This window comes from Psittacula echo (genome assembly GCF_963264785.1).
Source record: "Psittacula echo genome assembly, chromosome: Z".
Taxonomy (NCBI): Eukaryota; Metazoa; Chordata; class Aves; order Psittaciformes; family Psittacidae; genus Psittacula; species Psittacula echo.
In genome coordinates this window covers 23,591,272-23,609,442 of record NC_137742.1, presented here as the reverse complement: position 1 = coordinate 23,609,442, position 18,171 = coordinate 23,591,272, and the positions used below count along the sequence as shown (strand labels likewise).

At 36.3% G+C, this 18,171-nt stretch overlaps 1 protein-coding gene across 1 annotated transcript in view; it reads right to left on the bottom strand.

Moving 5' to 3' along the window:
* RNF180 (ring finger protein 180) overlaps positions 1 to 18,171 on the bottom strand; it is a gene marked incomplete at both ends in the record, with an annotated part of 60,889 nt that overhangs the window by 17,797 nt on the left and 24,921 nt on the right. Inside the window, 2 exons of the mRNA XM_080638272.1 lie at positions 30 to 155; positions 4,940 to 5,165. Coding sequence (XP_080494398.1) covers positions 30 to 155; positions 4,940 to 5,165 — 352 coding nt within the window. The remainder of the gene's footprint in view (positions 1 to 29; positions 156 to 4,939; positions 5,166 to 18,171) is intronic.

The window sequence follows — 18,171 nt, the reverse complement described above, 5'->3', positions numbered from 1 at the left end:
GAAGTTTAAGGAAAAATTAAAGAACTTACCTTCAAAAACTCTGAAGGCTTTCTTGCAGCTTGGTAGAGGCCATTTTGCAGAATTTGACTTTTGAAAATTTTCTTTTAACTTCAAATATTCCGTAGGAAAAAAAGATTTGGTGGAGTTGTTCAGTTCTATGGTAATTAATGAGAAAGAATGTACAAATCAACGCTTTAAATATAGCAATAATTTGCATACACTTATAATAAAAAAAAAAAGCTTTATCTACTGTGCAATCCTTTCTCTAATTATAACATCTCTTAAGCTGTTTTAATATCACATGAACCCAAACATTTCCAGATATAGCAAGAACAAGTCTTAAACACGGCTGTTTTGATTCTGTTCCTTTTGTTTCCATTTAGGAACAATGATGGAAATCTAGCAAAAAGGAAGCATATAATAAATCAGGCCATTTAATGTATAAAACTGATGATTTCTATGAATCAAAATGACATCTATTGCACTGACTGACATGTTCTTAGTTCACATTGCTTTTCTGTTTAACAGTATTGCTCAGTAACAGTCTGTAATGAAAAGAGAAGGGAAGAGTCTTAAAATCTTTGTTGAGATTTTTAAAATGTTGTGGATTAACAGGAATTCATTTGTAGAATGACTAATGGCACATTGCAAGAGTTGACATACCTTATCTGTCTCAAGAGACCATCAGCTTCTCATTATATAATTTGCGAAATACCTACATTCATTGCAACTCAAAACTGTCAAAACTAACTTATCCATAGCAATTTAACAATGTAAAACAATTTTAAAATAACCATACTTTCCTAACACAGAAAGAAGTGATTTACTTTGTAACAGGATTGCTAAGCTAGAAGTTAACAGGGAAAACTTCAAACCGCGCTCCATTTTGACCCTTCAAACCATCATGGTTCCAGATAAATACCAGCAGCTGCTACCATAATTCCTTCTGTACCTTAACAGAAAAAAAAGACCCTTCACAGACCTTCAAAAAGTCTTATGTATTATTTGTTTACCTGTTTCATTGAAATTGTACATAATTTTTCAATAATCTGTATTTCATGAAATCTTTTTCTCTGGCAAATTTGAGAAACCTAAGCTTTTTGTGAGCAGGCTCCAGAAAGAAGGAAAAATTCCAAATGCCCTTGGATTGCAGTAGCTTTTTCTGAGTAAGAGGAAAGCATTGGCAGATTTGAAGCCAAATCCCTCCTAACTGGTCTTATTCTAAAAATTATCTTGTACTTTTCACCATGCCAAAACACAGGTGGAATGAAGCAACACAACACATGCAGACTACAGAAATCTTTAAATCCTTCTATCTCATTATGCAAGAACAATGCTACTGCACCCATAAACCTCTGTCACCAATGGGAAAAGAGGCCATTTTCTCTCCCAAATGTAAAAGGAACAAAATGTGCATTTTTCACTAGAGGTTAATTTTTATGTAAGAATGCTACTGAACACATTTGGATTAAATACTATGCAGATTCAGAGAAATAGCATCTGATGAGACTCTGCTTGCCTCTCATCATATCAACACAGAATATTTTAGTTTTCTTCTACCGGTCATAAAAATCAACACAGTTCTTTCGACTTTATTGTCCAGATTCAAATACTGAAATCTCTCGTCAAGTATCCAATTCCTGTTTTTCACAAAAGGCAGTGGTGACAACCCTTACTGGCTTTTAGGTTTCTTGGTGTCCTGGATTCAGCTCTAGCAGTTACTTTTTCTCCTTGTTAGTAGGTGGTGCAGTGCTGTGTTTTCAACTTTAGTCTGAAAACAGTGCTGATAACACACCAATGTTTTTAGTTGTTGCTAAGTAATGCTTACCCTGATCAAGGACTTTTTCAGGGTTACTTTAATTGGGTTGTAGCTATCAGATCAAAAGCTCTCTTAGGTGTATCCTGGGCACCCTATCAACTGACTAGACGTGATTTTATCCTGATGCAAGAAGGACTTTTAATAAAGCCTTTAAAAAAGATGGGAATGCACGACAGACACCATCAGAGCTTAACCTTAAACCTAACCCTAACCCTATCTGGACTGGAACTCACTCTAAAGGGAATCAGTAAAAAAAGCTCACTTGATCAAGGCAACAAGCCAAAGAAAGTATCCTCATGGGTCACATCCTGCTTTGTAGCTCTGGTTTAAGCACTCTTTTTCTTCATAATTGGATAATTGAACTCTTAGCCCTCATCTTTTTTTTTGACATGTTACATACAATCTTCTGTTGCAGTTATATTCAGTTTGCAAACTGTACAAGCTACGAAGTGGATTTCTGAATACACCCTTAAATGTTTTATTTTTAAGACATCCTTGTAAAGTAAAATACAGTTATACAAAAGCAAGCTGCAGAAAATATCCAGAATAAATTAGAGAGTGAAGTAAGTCTTCTCAGCTGTGGCATTACAGAAATATGCAAAGAATGCTAGCAACTTTGCTGGCTGCACAAACCTATAGCAGCAGTGACTTTAGCATAACTATTATATGGCTTACTAAATCTCCTGAGTAAAGAAAAAATAAATTTACTACCCTTTACACTGGTCTGGCACCATCCATCTTCCTTAATGTGCTGATTTTACTGACTTCTCTAAAGATATGATATCATCATCAATATTTCTTGGTTGATTTAAAAGCTGCTTAGTATGTTATGCACTCGAAAACTACAAATATTTTTCTTAATATATGTATAACAAATTGAAGTAAATTCAGTGTATCCTTTTCAAAATATATTGTCATGTCAAGCATATATTGCTATGGATTGAACAGCGATATACAAATAGCTGCTGTAAGGCTATATGAATTTCTCTCATCTGAAATTGTTAATACTAAACACATCTCATACACTGCTATGACTCTCTGTTTAGACTAGGCTCCCTATTTATATATTTATGACACTGTATTCACACTTTAGCCACACAAATACTTTTCCTCAAAACCAGTATATACCTTTTTAATATTTTCACAGAATTGGTTACATTGGAAGGGATGTCTTGAGATCAACCAGTCATAGAATCACAGAATCATAGAACAGGGTTGGAAAGGACCTCAAGATCATCTAGTTCCAACCCCCTGCCATGGGCAGGGACACCTCATACTAAACCATGTCACCCAAGGCTCTGTTCAACCCACCCTGCTCAAAAACGGTCAGCTACAGCAGGCAGCCCAGAGTGTCTAGTTGGGTTTTGAGTATCCACAGATGGAGATCCCACAACCTTTCAGAACAACTTGTCTGACAACCTTCACAGTGAAAAAGTGTTTTCCTGTGTTCACATGGAATTTCATGTGTTTCAGTTTGTGATCACTACCGCTTGTACTGCCAGCGGGCACCAGTGAGAAGAGTCCAGCTCCCTCTTCTTCATTCCCTCCCATCATGTATTTTGCACATTGTATATTAAGTACTCAAAAATTGCAAATAATCCTGGTAATATTTCACTTAAATGACAGTACTTTGAATGTGTTGAAAAGTTTTGCAAATACATTTTAGCAAGCATTTGTATTTTCAATTTGTACTCTCCCAGAAGTATTTTGCTGCATCAAATTTGTTAAGTAGCTTTTTTTAGTTTTGAATTTAAATAGCCCTCAAAAAACAGCTAAAAGTAATTATCTACTGTGAAACACACTTCATCTGTATATCAAATCCAAAGGAGCATCAAACATTAAGCAAATGAAATGAGAACAGCTTGAAACCTCTACACACCAGCCACGCAGGGTGCTGAGAGTGCTCAGGCTGCAGCTTTCCATCCATTTTCCCTGCTGCAGTACTGATATAGTTAGTCCCTATTTCTGGCCACCAGCAGCTCTACACTGAACCATCCTGGTTCACTGGTTAGTTTGTCTAAAAAATCCCTCCTTCCTACCTAAAGGAATTCTTATTTGACCCAGCTGGTTCTTTGAACTGGTCTGCCATCAAATTATACAAAGGTGTGCTTGTGCAGAGCAAGAATCTGCACAAACAGAAATACGGTTGGGCACGTCTGCTGATGAATGTGATATCATACTTTAATACTCTGGATCCTCAACCTGTCATCATCACAGCACTCTCCCAGTTTAAAGAGGATCGCTGCAAGATCTCTGCAGCACGCAAAAATGAACAAATACTCCTGCGTGGCTGGGTCATTTCCATTACTTTGTGACCTGTCTATGCACATTTTAAGAACTTTGAAAGGCCTAGCTCCAGTTATCATATTGCAATTTCGTCCATGGTGCTTGAATTTACCTTTTTAAGCTCCAGGTATAAAAGACTGACGTGTGCTGTTCCAGGTATCCCATCTACACCTGCTTACCCTCTTCTATCCTTGTACCCTTTCTGACATCAAACACCTCTTATTCACCACATTTTCCTACTGCTAAAAGTCAGGAACGCTAGAGATGAGGGTGTAAGAGGCCAGGAAGGGAGAATTTTAAAAGAAGTTTAGTGAGAATATAGTTCTGCAACTTTCTTTTCACTCATAGCTAAATTAAAGCCATAAAACCAAGAAAAGAGCATTTTTTGGTGTGTCGTTATGTTAGTAATTTTAAAAATGCTTTCCTTGGTAGGATATTTTAAGAAAATGTTTATTATGTCTGGAGTCTGTGAGCATTTAGCACGAGGAAGCCGATGAAACGCAAAATATCAGGATCGCACTTCAAAAATCAAAAAGTTTTAAAATATGCATCCAGAATAGTTTCTCGCTACTGAAGAAAGCCTGCATGGAATAGTCCTAGGAGGAGTTAGATGCAAAGAAGACCTTACAGTGGATTAACATCACTAAATTTTGTTCTGCATGCATTTTGGATGTGGCCCATTGCATACTGGTTTAGATTTATTTTTTCTTGTTATGACTACATTTGGTTAGCAGGGCCTTACTATACTTTAAAATACATATTTATTCAGGCCATAAATACAAGAGGGAAAGCCACAAATACTTTTCTCTATTTTAAAAACTTGTATTTTGATACCTGCTTGGAAAAAGACTCTGGCAATTGTAGTGCGACACAGTGGACATGGAGTACTGGCTGGATTGTCTTTGGCAAGCATCCTTAAGCAAGGTTCACAAAAGATGTGGTGGCATGGATAGCACATGTAAGGATTGAAATAAACATCCAGGCACACCGCACAGAGATAGCTTTCTTTATCTCCTCTGAGGTCATGCTCATCATCTGTATGCAGGTTATCATTTGCAGTCTGCAAGAAGAAAAAGAAAACATCTTTTCACAGCTCAGCTCATAACCATTTTGGATAAACTAATCACTAGGAAGGTGACTTTCAATAACACTTAAAAAGCTGGTACACACTCCTGATAGTCTTAATTTTTAATACAAGTTACTTTCAACGAGATGATGAAACATAATGATAAGAGGAATGTCAGAACAAACATTCTGTGGGAAAGGAGAACAAAAATCATATGAGACAATGAAAGAACAAAATAACAAAAGCAAAAAGGCTGAGTAAAACTGTACTATGATCAGGTTCCATCTTTTAATATGGATTTTAAAAATTTATTTGTAACTTTATTACCAAAATACCTGGTTACATTGCCAAGAAAGGCAAAACAAAACAAAAATTCTCTAAAAATAACCCCTGGATTGCTCTGCCTTTGAAAAATAATTTACAAAGGACATTTTCAGCAAGAATAACGGCTCACAGTTTGAAACAAGCCACAACTTTATTACTATAATGCAGAATCTAAACCTCAGAGAAGAAAGTACAGTCTAGAAACCTCTAACATCTTTGGTAACTGCTGGTTTTTGCCAGCACGTATGTTCCAAATTTTCTTGCATTGATATATTTGTAGGGGAACATAGCTGGACTTCCCAAACAGTGTACTTGCCATGTAAGTGTAAAACCTTGTGTATATTATGCATATATATATATATGTATATATTGCATATATATATATATGTTTCTGCCTTTGTCTTGTAAAATGACTAAACCTTTCCATGTAATCTGAAGATCTTATACTAATTTCATCTGAGGTTTTTGGCTTAAAGAAAAAAGCTATCTTTTTCATCTGTATGGGAGTCAAACAAGAGACAGTGACTTTGCTCTAGCTCCTCTATGTATTCTCCCTGTTTCATATCTAACAGAACCCAACACAGCCCAGTATCTAAGACACCCTACAGGAAAGAACCAAGAGAGAGGAGAGCATCAGATGCTGCTCAGAACTCTTCCCTCATGCCCCTTGTTTTAAATTCCCAGTCCTTGTCTCATTATCTTAGTTTAAGCGTCTTAATTTTAAGCTGCCTTGTAGTATCTGTGACTTCTTGCAAGCTCCAGTATCCATCCTTAATATCCTGATGTCCCTTGCTCAACCACTGCTCTGTAGGCACCCTTGCTAGTCCTGCAACACTAGTTCCACAAGTCTTTCCAGACACCTACTACTGACATTAAGCACACCTGTTGATGCACTTCTCCATAAATACTACTTTGTGCTAGAGCAGCTGCTGCTTGATTTGCATCTAATTTGCATGCCCACTAGCTGTGTATTTCACAGGCCACTTTTGACACTCACAGACCATTACAGACAACCACTGCCTGATATTGGTATACCAAATATTAACAACTGTTATTTTGTGCCTACTGTAGAGATGGGAGTCTCTACATAGCATATATGGCTAATACGTTTGGATTTCTGCTGTCTCCCAGTAGTCAGTCCTCTTCTACCTGGGATACTGGACACTGCAGATAATGAATAATTCTAACAGTATGGGTACTGGGGAGCTAATTAAAAAATACACAGTAGAAGTATTTACCCAGAATCTATCAGTTCTGGATAAGCATGCATCCTGTCAGTCCAGCTCAGCTTTTACATCGTACTTTCCAGAATACTAGGTGCCAAGAGGGCTTATAAATTCTGTCCTGCTGTGACACAAACCCATGGAGACAGTTTGGTTTTAGGAGTGTGTCCAGACTTAAGCTCTTGTGCAACCCTAAGCATCAATAACTGTGTGGTTTTTGTAGTCCTTACCTCAGCACTTATCACTCCAACTTGATTTTCTCCATGCCAGACTTGAGAGTGGCCCAGAAGAATTCAGTGTATATTGAAACTTAACTGCAGAGGCAGCTGGGCTGTACTGATAAGCAGCCAGTGGAGGTCTGGCTGGGACTAACATCTACAGAAGCTAGCACAAAATGAAAAGATGGAGGCAAGGGGAGAGAAGGAAGAAGCAAGCTTTTGCTGACTGATTTTGATAAGTACTGATTTGAAATATAAAATGTGTACAGAAGAGCTGCCTGCCTCAGTGGCTGCAAGTTAAACATCTTGAGCGAGCAGTTAGGTAAACGAGGGTGTTAGTGGCAACATGGCTGACAACTCAAGGATAATGACTGGTTCTGAGGTAAGTTTGTAATCATGGTGAGATGCACAAACAGGAGAATCTCAGAGCCAATTGCAACTAGAAGAAGATCAAAATTATTCTGATGTGCAAACTGGACTCTAGTTAAGAATAATATCCTTAGCGGATCAAAGGAAGATTTTTCTTTTCTACAGCTTCGTGTCTCTTCTCAAAAGACCTAAAGACCTATCTAGGCACATGGCATCATTTTGTACTGCAAAGCTAAAATCAGAGCAACCTCCTTAGGCAAGAAGCTAATGCAAAATAATTTAAACAGGCATTATTTTGCATTTGCAATTAAGCAGTGCCCATATGTTCCAGCTAGAGCCAGAGCTTTGGTGTTTGAGAGCTTTACAATCTAAACTGGTTAGGAGGGAAAAAAATTCTTTCTGCCCTTGCATGCTTAATGTGAAGGTAGATAAAACTGGAGTCTCTTTGCAGAGACAACTGCTCCTATTCTCCTACATGAACAGTACCTCAAAAAGAGAAACAGTGGTGCAGGAAGCTTAAGAAGTCACATTTTCACCATTACAAATCAGGAGGAAGCCTTCATTTGCTGCACATTCACATACTTCACATTTTGGAAGTCTGCAGTATGCATGTTCTCCATCATCTTGGAAGATGCTTCTTGGTAATCTGTTCTATGCTATTCATAAACTGTACATAAATAAACCTATAATGATTTGCAGCTCCAAAATAGACTTTTAAGTCTTCAATTATACTATGTAATCAGAATCATAAACCCAGGTCTGAAAAAGTTTAAAGAATGAACATAGATACTGTTTTGTATAGAAATGGATTAAAAAGAAATAAATACTTATTGGTTCCTCCTGGAAAAAATGATCAGTGGGTTTAGCCCAAAAGAAATGCAGCTTCTAGGAGTGCCACATCTATCCGATAGATCATCCCACAACAGCTTTTGAACCCATTAGTCAATCGTAAACAAATCTGACATAAGGGTTGTGACCTCAGGTATACTTGGTTCCTGAAAATTTCATAAAAATTGACAGCTAGATTGAGTAGAGAGGTCAAAATGAGTGTCACTGCTACAGAGAAGTCTGCAGGTGCTTTGTTGCTTTGAAAAGAATTTTTCTAGCCTAATTTCTGCAGACTAAATTGGTGAATTTTTATGGGGTTTCAAAAGCAAATACAGAAAACAAATGCAAGTGCAATTTTAAAATGTAGGAAAACACCTATTAAAAATCTTTACTACCTAAACAGCAGAAATTCTTCCAAATCAGGCTGTAAGATCCACCAGGGTTTGTATGCTGTTGAGCACTCTGTTTTGGTGGACTGGTATAACGAATGCAAAAGGACACCTTTTCACACATCTAGCAAACCTAAGCTTAAAACATATATATCATAATAGGCCAGAGATGCTAATGTCCATGGCTTAAATATCTGTACAAACCAATAATTCAGTCTGAATTCCCTACACTCTAAAATTTCTCCCCATACAATATTTCAGAAAAATCCAAAGGCAAGCAATTCAAAGCAGAGCAAAGCAGCCTAACCAGCTCTCTGAAGCTACCTACTCCTACACTCTCCATTCATACCCTCTCTGCTGCATTTGGGTTGGATAAATTGCTCAAAAATATAAAACTGAATAACATTTTCTTCATTATTATTCTAGTGAACTTTGGTTTAAAGCTATCAGTGTGCATATATATATATATTTATTCCATTTAGAAGTAGCTTTAGGCAGTTGAGTGGCTATTCTGTGATCGGGCATTTTGCAGACCAAGGCTTCTAAATCAATTACTGATAGGACACCTATGCTTTTTTGTATATGAGGCTCTAACAAGACAATAAATGAATAAACAACGAAAATTAAAATCAGAATGTTCTCAGTAGGTATTTGCACTCTAACCTCTATGTCGCCTCTTACATTTTCCAGAGAAAATAACCTATTTTCCTGCTTCTCATAGAAGATCAGTTCCTTAACACTTTAATTCCCTTTCTGTCTCTATTTGAGTTATTGAAGCTTGTTCTGAGATCATGTTTATTCATGAGGGTTACTGCTTTTCAGACCTGAAAGGACTTCTTTGACTTTCCAAGCTTCATTTTTTTCCACACTCTAGAAGTTTGCCTAATCAAATATGCTTTATTTGATTTGTTTAATCAAATATATGTACACATACTAACTTCTTTCTATCAGTCTCAAATTGTTTTTATCTTCAGGTAATGATGGCTACAATAGTATTACTACAATCTTTTCTTAATCCTGAATGATCTCAGCAAAAAATATAGCAAGCTAAATTTCCTACCTAGGAAATTTTACTGAATTATTATAGTTGAGAAACTATAATAGTTGAGAAAGTATTAGGGTTTTTTTAATGTTTACTGTATCCAAACATCACACATACTACAAAGAGTCAGGTCAACCACTCTATGAGTTTCTCATACTCCTGCCTAAGATAATTATCCAGTCTATTATTTCAGTATATGAGCACTTCACAAGTCTGTGACTTTGTACTATTGCCAATCTTCTCAGCTATAAACTTGTGAAGTTCTGCACAGTGTTGTTCGGACTTGACTAGGTGAGTGCAAATTACTGCTGAGCCCTGAGAAGATCTAACTCACAAATGAAAGTGCATGTGAAAAAACTCAATAGCATACAGAAAATTACTAGAGATTAAAACAGTAAGCAATTTGCCTGAAGATGAGATGCTCATAGAGAGCAAATGAGCTTGTTATGAGCCCTAATGTGTCACCTGGCAGTAGTACTGTTTTCTTTTGTTCAGGTGCTGACACCTGACACAGTTCAGAGGAAGGATCAAAGGCTCTGACAAGGATGTGCATGGTCAACAAATCATTAAGAATTGCTGAGTTAACTGCTCTTCTCAGGAGTTAAAAGATGTTGTGTAGCACCCTGAAATATAAGTAAGTCTTTTCATATGCTGACCTGGAAACATTAGCTTGAAAATATTGTTGAAGTGTAAAGAAAGAGATAAGAGACTTTTTTTTGTTCCAGATGGAAACACTTGGGTAATTGGGAAGTAGGAGCTGAGCAACTGATACACTTGGACACAGACACGCCTTGCTTCAGTGCTTACAAAGACTGTCTGGAGTACTGGAAACTATTCCTTATGACCAGTAAGAAAGAAGTCAAGGGTGCAGAGGCAAGGATTTATGCATTTCATGTGATTTTGCCTCTTTGATGAGGCCATTTACGTCAGCAGCAGAGGCCTCAATAATGGATTACAAAGGGATATGAAAAAAATGCCAATTCTATGGAGTCTCGTAAGGCCAGAAAATTCTTCCAAGTGCTGAATGCCAGGACACCTTCATAACCACAGAGTAAGTGTGGATATAAAAAAACACTGGAATGATATACTTTGTGCTTGCCCCAAAGGAATTGCATCTCTTGCTGCCTACACAGAACTCTTTTAAAGACTCTCCTGAAGTTCTGTACAGGTTGTTACTGAGATCTCGTCTAGAATCACATAACCAAGTTTGAGCATCTATAATTTATAATTGGCATTGAAAAACAGAGAAGGCACAAGAAAAACATATAAAAGCCTAAAATACATCATGCAACAGAAGGCAAAGGAATTTAATCAACTTGATTTTTTAAAATCTATCAGAAAAAGGAATAACTAGATGACACATCTTACGCATGCAATTACACTTCAAACTGAAAATAAGCCACAAATTCGAAGTGAGAACAATAACAATTTAAGTGGATTATCAATGTGATAAACACTCCACCACTTACAGGCTATATATGTGGACTATTTTTTTTCAAAATGGCTAATCTCATGGCATGTGCATTAATGGAGTAGGGATAAGATACTGAGTGCAAAGCCTATAGGCGGTTATTTATCAGTATAACTATCACAGAACCACTGCAGTAAGAAGTTAGCAGAGAGCAGTTAGAAGTTAACAGAGAGACAGTACTAGCACTGACATGGCTGGATTAATTCAGCACTTCACTGATAATTAAGCCCATCCTTTTACACAGGCACTTCACTGAAGTCTAAGTAGGTTCAACCTGCATTTTATTTCTCTGGAGAAGCAGTTACATTCAAAAAATATCAAGGAAAGCTGACGATATCTGACTCTGATAGACCTAAAATTATTACAAAGAAACAGGGTATATTTATTTAATCTGACTGCTCAAAGAACCATGCCCTTCTTATACATTTCATTAATTATCAAATAAATTAATGAACAATATTTAGAGCATTTTTTTGAACTTCTGCTTAGAGATTCATTAAGTTACAGAACTGTAATACCCTCAGTAATCTGTTAATGACAAACACTATTTAATACTAGTTAAGTGCAATATTAATATTATTTCTTTCAAGTAAAAGGTCAAACCAATTTATAAAATGGCTTGATATGTGGCAAGTTAACCGATTTGTCTCACTGAAGTATTTTTTACTTCAGCAGATCTTTAATCTTACTTATGTCAGGAGATAAAGGCTTATTCTGTAGAAGAAACAAAAAATGAAACTCAGGAAAAAAGATAAAGCAGAAGAAAATGACCTAATATCTTCTCTTTTTGTTCCTGTACATGCTTCACAGAACTAGAATAATGACTACGTTATTGTACTGCTGATTTTTATCAAGTTGAAACTTGATCAAACGCAAAAAAACCCATGCAACAGAATAACCCCTGTGCTAGATGCTGTACTATGCACATATCTTTCTTTCCAAGCATCTTCTATAACATATTTCAGTTTCTTGTTATGATTGATTTGAAATTATTTAAGCATTTTTGTTATGCAATTTGGTTAATCTCTGCAGTTACATCTTTGGAGTAACTGAGCCTTAAAACTTTAAGAATATACAGCTAAACTGGCAGCTAGCTCTAGATATTATTACCCTCTTGGAAATTTCTCTTAGGAGAATGAGATTTATTGTTCAAACAACATCTGCAAACACAGCTTTTATGGAGATCTCTTGAAGATCATGTCAACTACTTCATTGACTTATGATAAAGTTTTATTCCTATTAAAATAATTTAATTATCAATATGAATTCAGAGATGGCTACTGGAGTAAATGTTACTCAAAATACTTGAGCTACAATCATCTGAATGTTTTAATATTTATATCCACCCCTAAACTAGTATATACGAAGTGCCACCTTACAAGCCTATCTTCACTTTTATTTTGATTTTGTATTTAATAAACCACACACATTATTTAATTCAGGCATTAAAGAGAATGGTGTGAGCAGTACACCTAAGTTGGCAAATGAAACTTCACACCAAAAATGAATATGCAGAGTAGAGCATCCATGCACAGCTATGAGTGTCAACACACCTAACAAGTAAATATAAATAATAATTCATCTTTATTGTAACCAGTATTTCAAAGAAGAGGAAAATTCTGAGAGATTCTCTGAATCTCCTTGAGCCTTGATGCCTAAATAACGGAAAGTTGAGCTGGCCCTTCTGGTGTGAATTCCATGCAGAGAAAACATTTTTAACAATTTTTTTTTTCTTTAAATGATTTATAGGGGAAAAAAAAGGAGAGTATTGAACCTCCTTTTGATATTACAGATCTCCTTTGTATTATGGAAACTGCAATGATGTAGAATTGGCAGTAACACGTGTAATAAGCATACTGCTGAGGTTTACAGACATATGTGGGCTGGAGGGTTAAATTGTAGTCCTGAAGAAATAAACAAGCTCCAAGCACAAAGACTGCCTTGTTAGTTAGATCAAAGCATTTGCTATCTACAGCTGGAGTTCTCTCTAGTACAACAAGAGTATAACTGCTCTCTAGTACAACCTAGTAGTTGTTCTGGTACATGGTAAAAAATGAAAGTCCTGTTAATTCACATACATAAAGAGCTAGAGAATCAATAAAGTATTTATGTTGAAATATTAATATTATACCTGTAAAAACAGCATGTATTTTAACAAAGAGATCTGCACTACTGAAATAATGGACAATTGTGTGCATTCATTTTTCCATTTACTTTTAGGCTTTGCGTAAATGTATATACTATTACTGTGTTAGGGAAAATACTCATAATAGAATGTCTGTAAAAGAATGTCTGGAACAGTGATGCTGTATTTTGGCAGCTTTGCATAAATATAGTACATCAAATAACACATTTGAAATTTTTCTTGTGATTCAGCATAAACCTGAAGGAAATTACAGCGATGCATGACACAATCTGGGTTACCAGCATACAAAAAGCCTTTTAGTGCAGAACACCTACTCTTATCATTAATATAGGTTCCTTCCCCAGCACTGTACAGCAGAAAATGGAGCAGGCAACATGAGAAGAGTGCTGGTCAGAGAGGGAGGTCCACTGCTGTTTTGAACAGCATTTACGAACTGTTTGCATTGCCACATCTGGAACACACCTTTGTAAATAACAACATCAGTCTACAGATTACAAGTTTCCTACTGAAGCCTCATTGTTCCTGGGATTTGCAAACACCAAGTTACAGTTCTGTCTGCTCATACAGTCTACACCAACTGTATAGATTTGTCTACTAACAGCTATCAAAAGTTCAACATGATGAGTTACATAGAGTTTCTGGCTGTTAGATGTGGTTATAGAAGACTTCCTACTGTTTTGGACAGAAAACTGAGTTTGCTGAACTGAACTCTCATCACAGTTTTGTTATTTTGTTGGTTGTTTTTTTTTTTTTTTTTCCAAAAATGTCTTTAAATATATCTTACACAAATTCCTTACTAGTATTATGTAAACATGATACATTCAGTCATTAATTGTGGTGGCTACACAATCACTCAGATTTTATTAATACAGTAATAACACGTATTACCAACACAGGCTGGGGCAGAAGTGAGAAAGTTCTTGCCTTTTATTCATCAGATAGGAGAGAATTTAGTTAAGAACCATCACAACTATGACTCCAAAAAGGCATTTAACCCAGATGAATTAACTCTGCCTTTGTATTCAGCTGGACGCACATTATGGTATGCCCAACCCTGACCTTTCAGGAGGGCATCTGTGGAATGTAACATCCCTCTGTTGGACTGGGTTCCCACAAGTGTCCTTTCATTGGGCTGGGACATTCCTACCTCTCACCCCCAAATCAAGATACAAATAGAACACCCTGGATTTATGAATTTACAAGTACCCTGTTTCCACAATTGAGGCACAGTTTGTAACATATTACAGTAAAAGGATTCACCTAGTAAGACGAACTGCTTTAGAATAAGTCTAAAATTGGGAACCTAAAACTGTATTAAGACAAAATTATTTTCCCAGTTTTGAAGTTTCCATATCTGGATGGAACAACTGGGTGATCATCTTGCTCAGAACAATCAGGCCACCTATTTAAAGTGTCTTGACTGAGTTTCTTAAACTCAGTTTAATTATTTACTACATAATAGACTCCATCTCTAAGCAGTTTTTAAAGTACATCATTCACTTATACTGAAGGAAAATAAAGACAAGGGTTTCAAAGAAGAATATGTCTGAGAAACCTACGGGAAAGGTAATCTTCATTTCATCACTGTTGCTCAATTTTTTAAACCTAGTAAAATCACTATTGAATAACTTCATCAGAATAAAATCTTTTAATTCATTTCTTATGCAGTTCTGGGATGACTTGAAAAAAATCATATAGTTTCCTTAAAATACAAACTAACAGATCACTGAAATACATAGTATGTTTTTACATCAAAAAACCAGGCAAATGATGGCAGATTTTCAATTACTACAAATTTGCAAGAAGTCCAAATATTTTTGATTTCCTATAAAACTTCTAATACCTTTCCAAAGATTTTCTTTTGAAAAGAGAAAAAGTTGAAAAGAAAAAAAAATATTTAAGGTTAAGACTCTAGGAGTCATCAACAAAAAACAAAAGAAGCAAGATATTTTTCTCCATTTTGATTACACAGGTACTCTGACTCAGTAAAACTTGCAGTTTGTAATTCATCTGTAGTAGATATTGTAATGAAAAACTAAAACAATAAACCACCAAAATACAAAAGTGTTTCAGATGTCTTCATTTAGTGACAGAGAAAAAAAAGGTCCCTTTTCTTCTTCTTTACATGCAACCTTTGGAAAGTAACACTGAAATTTGATCCTCTGCTATTAAAAAAAAAAAAAAATAAAAAAAAAATCCATGTGGATCTTCAGTAATAAAATGCAATCCAACTGTTTTATATATTGCCTTTCTGACAAATAATATCTAGATGTTTGATTTGATTAAGCTATCTTTCCTTAACTCTAACTTTGATGGTATTTTATCAGAAATTATGTCAGAAATTATGGTTCTGTGATGGCAGCTGTCAGGAATAAGCACTACGTTCTTCCCTTGGTATTGAGTCAGCCATATCCAAAGTCATCCAAAATGTGCAAAAGCTTGCTTTCTTCAAATTTATTCATTAGAAGCCTCAGAGTGAAAGTGCTGAACATGGATGGCCTCAAAGGGGTCCGTTGTCAGTACACAGATACATAAATAAATCCTCTTTCCAGATACTTGAGTTAAGCTACTGCTATTCAAATCTTTTCTGTCTGATAAACAGAGCAGAAATTATTGCTTATTTTTATTTTTTTTTCCTTTCACAGAGAGAAAACTGCATTCACTGAACAAGTATTACAATACTCAGACTTTATTTTATGCAAGACATGAATTTTCTGTGTTGTATAAGCAGCATGTTGCATCATACTTCATTTTCCCTAGAAGTTATTTATGAAGACAGTAAGGCCATTTTAAATTTTAGGGTGGCAACATTTCTCAAGAGCCTTTTACAAAAGCACTGAGGAGTCTGAATAATGATTTCTGAAGATTTCAATCTTTTCTCCCTGCTATAGTTTAATACTGCAGTGTTTCCTTCTAGTGAAGTATCTCACGAAGCTTCCCAGAAACCGAGTATGAAAATCTCTTCCCCCCTCTCACCCTTCATAAGTGAGTTTAAAGCTTTTCTTTGGAATGACAGGATGCTGAAATAGAAAGATTGAGATGAACATCTGCTATTTCACATTTCTCTGCCTGGATTATAAAAGTAAGATGCAACTATTAATGTCTGTGTAATATACTCACCAACTGAAAGATTTAAGAATTACTCTGCTACAGTCTGTAACTAACTAAAAATAGCATTATTAGCAAAAGAAAGCAACTTCAAAGTAATTGGTAACCGTGTAAGAAAGAACATACCAATAAAAAAATCCCAAGCCATTTACCCCTGTCCACCACTTTTCAAACACCATTCCCTTTGCAATAACTTACTTAAAACATACACCTTACGAAAGTTCTAGACTGCCCATAAATTAAAGCTTTCTGAACGTTAAGCAGCAGATTGATGACAAGAGCTTTTCACAAGCCCTGCCAGCTGTCCCTTCTCTTGTACAGAAACCTTTTCACAATGGGCTACGCATGATATGTGGCACCGTTTTAGCTGACATGAAGTTGTTACACACAGTTTTATTTATGTAACACATGCTATTCTGATAATTCTTATGCCTTGAGTTTACGTTTAAAGAACGTTGCTACAAGACTAGACTTTTGGATTAAAAAACCCCCCAAATAAATAATAGCAATGTTAGGTTTTCTTTTCCAGTTGCTGATGAAGTTTTCTTAGCAAAGTAAACAAGCACTCGACGACATATGGACAGGAATTCAATTCAAATTTCTCTCATCTTTGTTTAAAGGGACTATAACCCTGTGGATGACATAGAAGTGGCAGAAAAAGTTTTGCAATGAATGAGCTGGATGAGGAGATAAGAAAACCTGTCTTTTGCCCAGCATTTTAACAGGCAATATTTAGGAGGTAGACTTAGACTTATCCTTGCTTAGAACATCTTGGACAGCAAGACAGGAAGCTTCAATGCCAGTTACTAAACTGCTGTCTGTTGCTTTTAATGTTAGTTTCACACTTGTCAATATCCAGAAATCCTCTTTGTGTTCTCATTTTTATCTACAAATTATTCTTTAGAAAAAATGTCTTGGTAAGCAGAAAATGTGCTTTGACCCTTGTGAATTCATTGTACTGTAAAAAGAAACTTTATTACAGTATTTCATACTGCATCAACTCCAGAAACTGAAGCTACTCCAACATATTCTGCTGTAATTGAAGAATTCCAATTTCTTGGTAATTTTTATGTGGTGAATACATTTCATCTGTGTTCATCTTCAAATAGAGGTCCAACTAAATTTCTTCCTTCCCATTTTGCTTATATGTACAAATAAATAAAATGATAATGCTTCCTTACAAAAAGAAGAAAAATACTTTGGTAAACAGAATCATAGAATGGTTTGGGTGGGGATGCCTCACACTAGACCACGTCACCCAAGACTCTGTACAACCTGGCTTTGAACACTGCCACGGATGCAGCATTCACCACTTCTCTGCGCATCCCATTCCAAGTGCCTCACCACTCCCACAGAAAGAACTTCTTCCTTATATCTAACCTGAACTTCCTCTGTTGAAGTTCAAACCCGTTATCCCTTGTCCTATCACTACAGTCCCTGATGCAAAGTCCCTCCCCAGCATCCTTTTAGGCCCCCTTCAGATATAGATTTTCCTCAACTCTCTCAGCCGTCTTCATACATGAGGTGCTCCAGCCTCCACAGCTCCTTGTGGCCTCCTCTGGACTTGTTCCAACAGTTCCATCTCCTTTTTATGTTGAGGACACCAGAGCTGTATGCAATAGTCCAAGTCTCATGAAAGCACAGTAGAGGGGCAGGATCACCTCCTTTGACCTCCTGGTCATGCTCCTTTTGATGGTTGAGTTCCTGCCTCTGACCCTAACTCACAAACTCTCTGTTGGCCCATCACCCATCTCCAGGCAGAGTTCCATACACTCCCGCCAGTCATTGACATAAATAGCTACACCCCCTCCCCATCTGCCCGGCCTGTCTTTCCTAAAGAGCCTATAACCTTCCATTCCAATACTCCAGTCACACGAGCCAT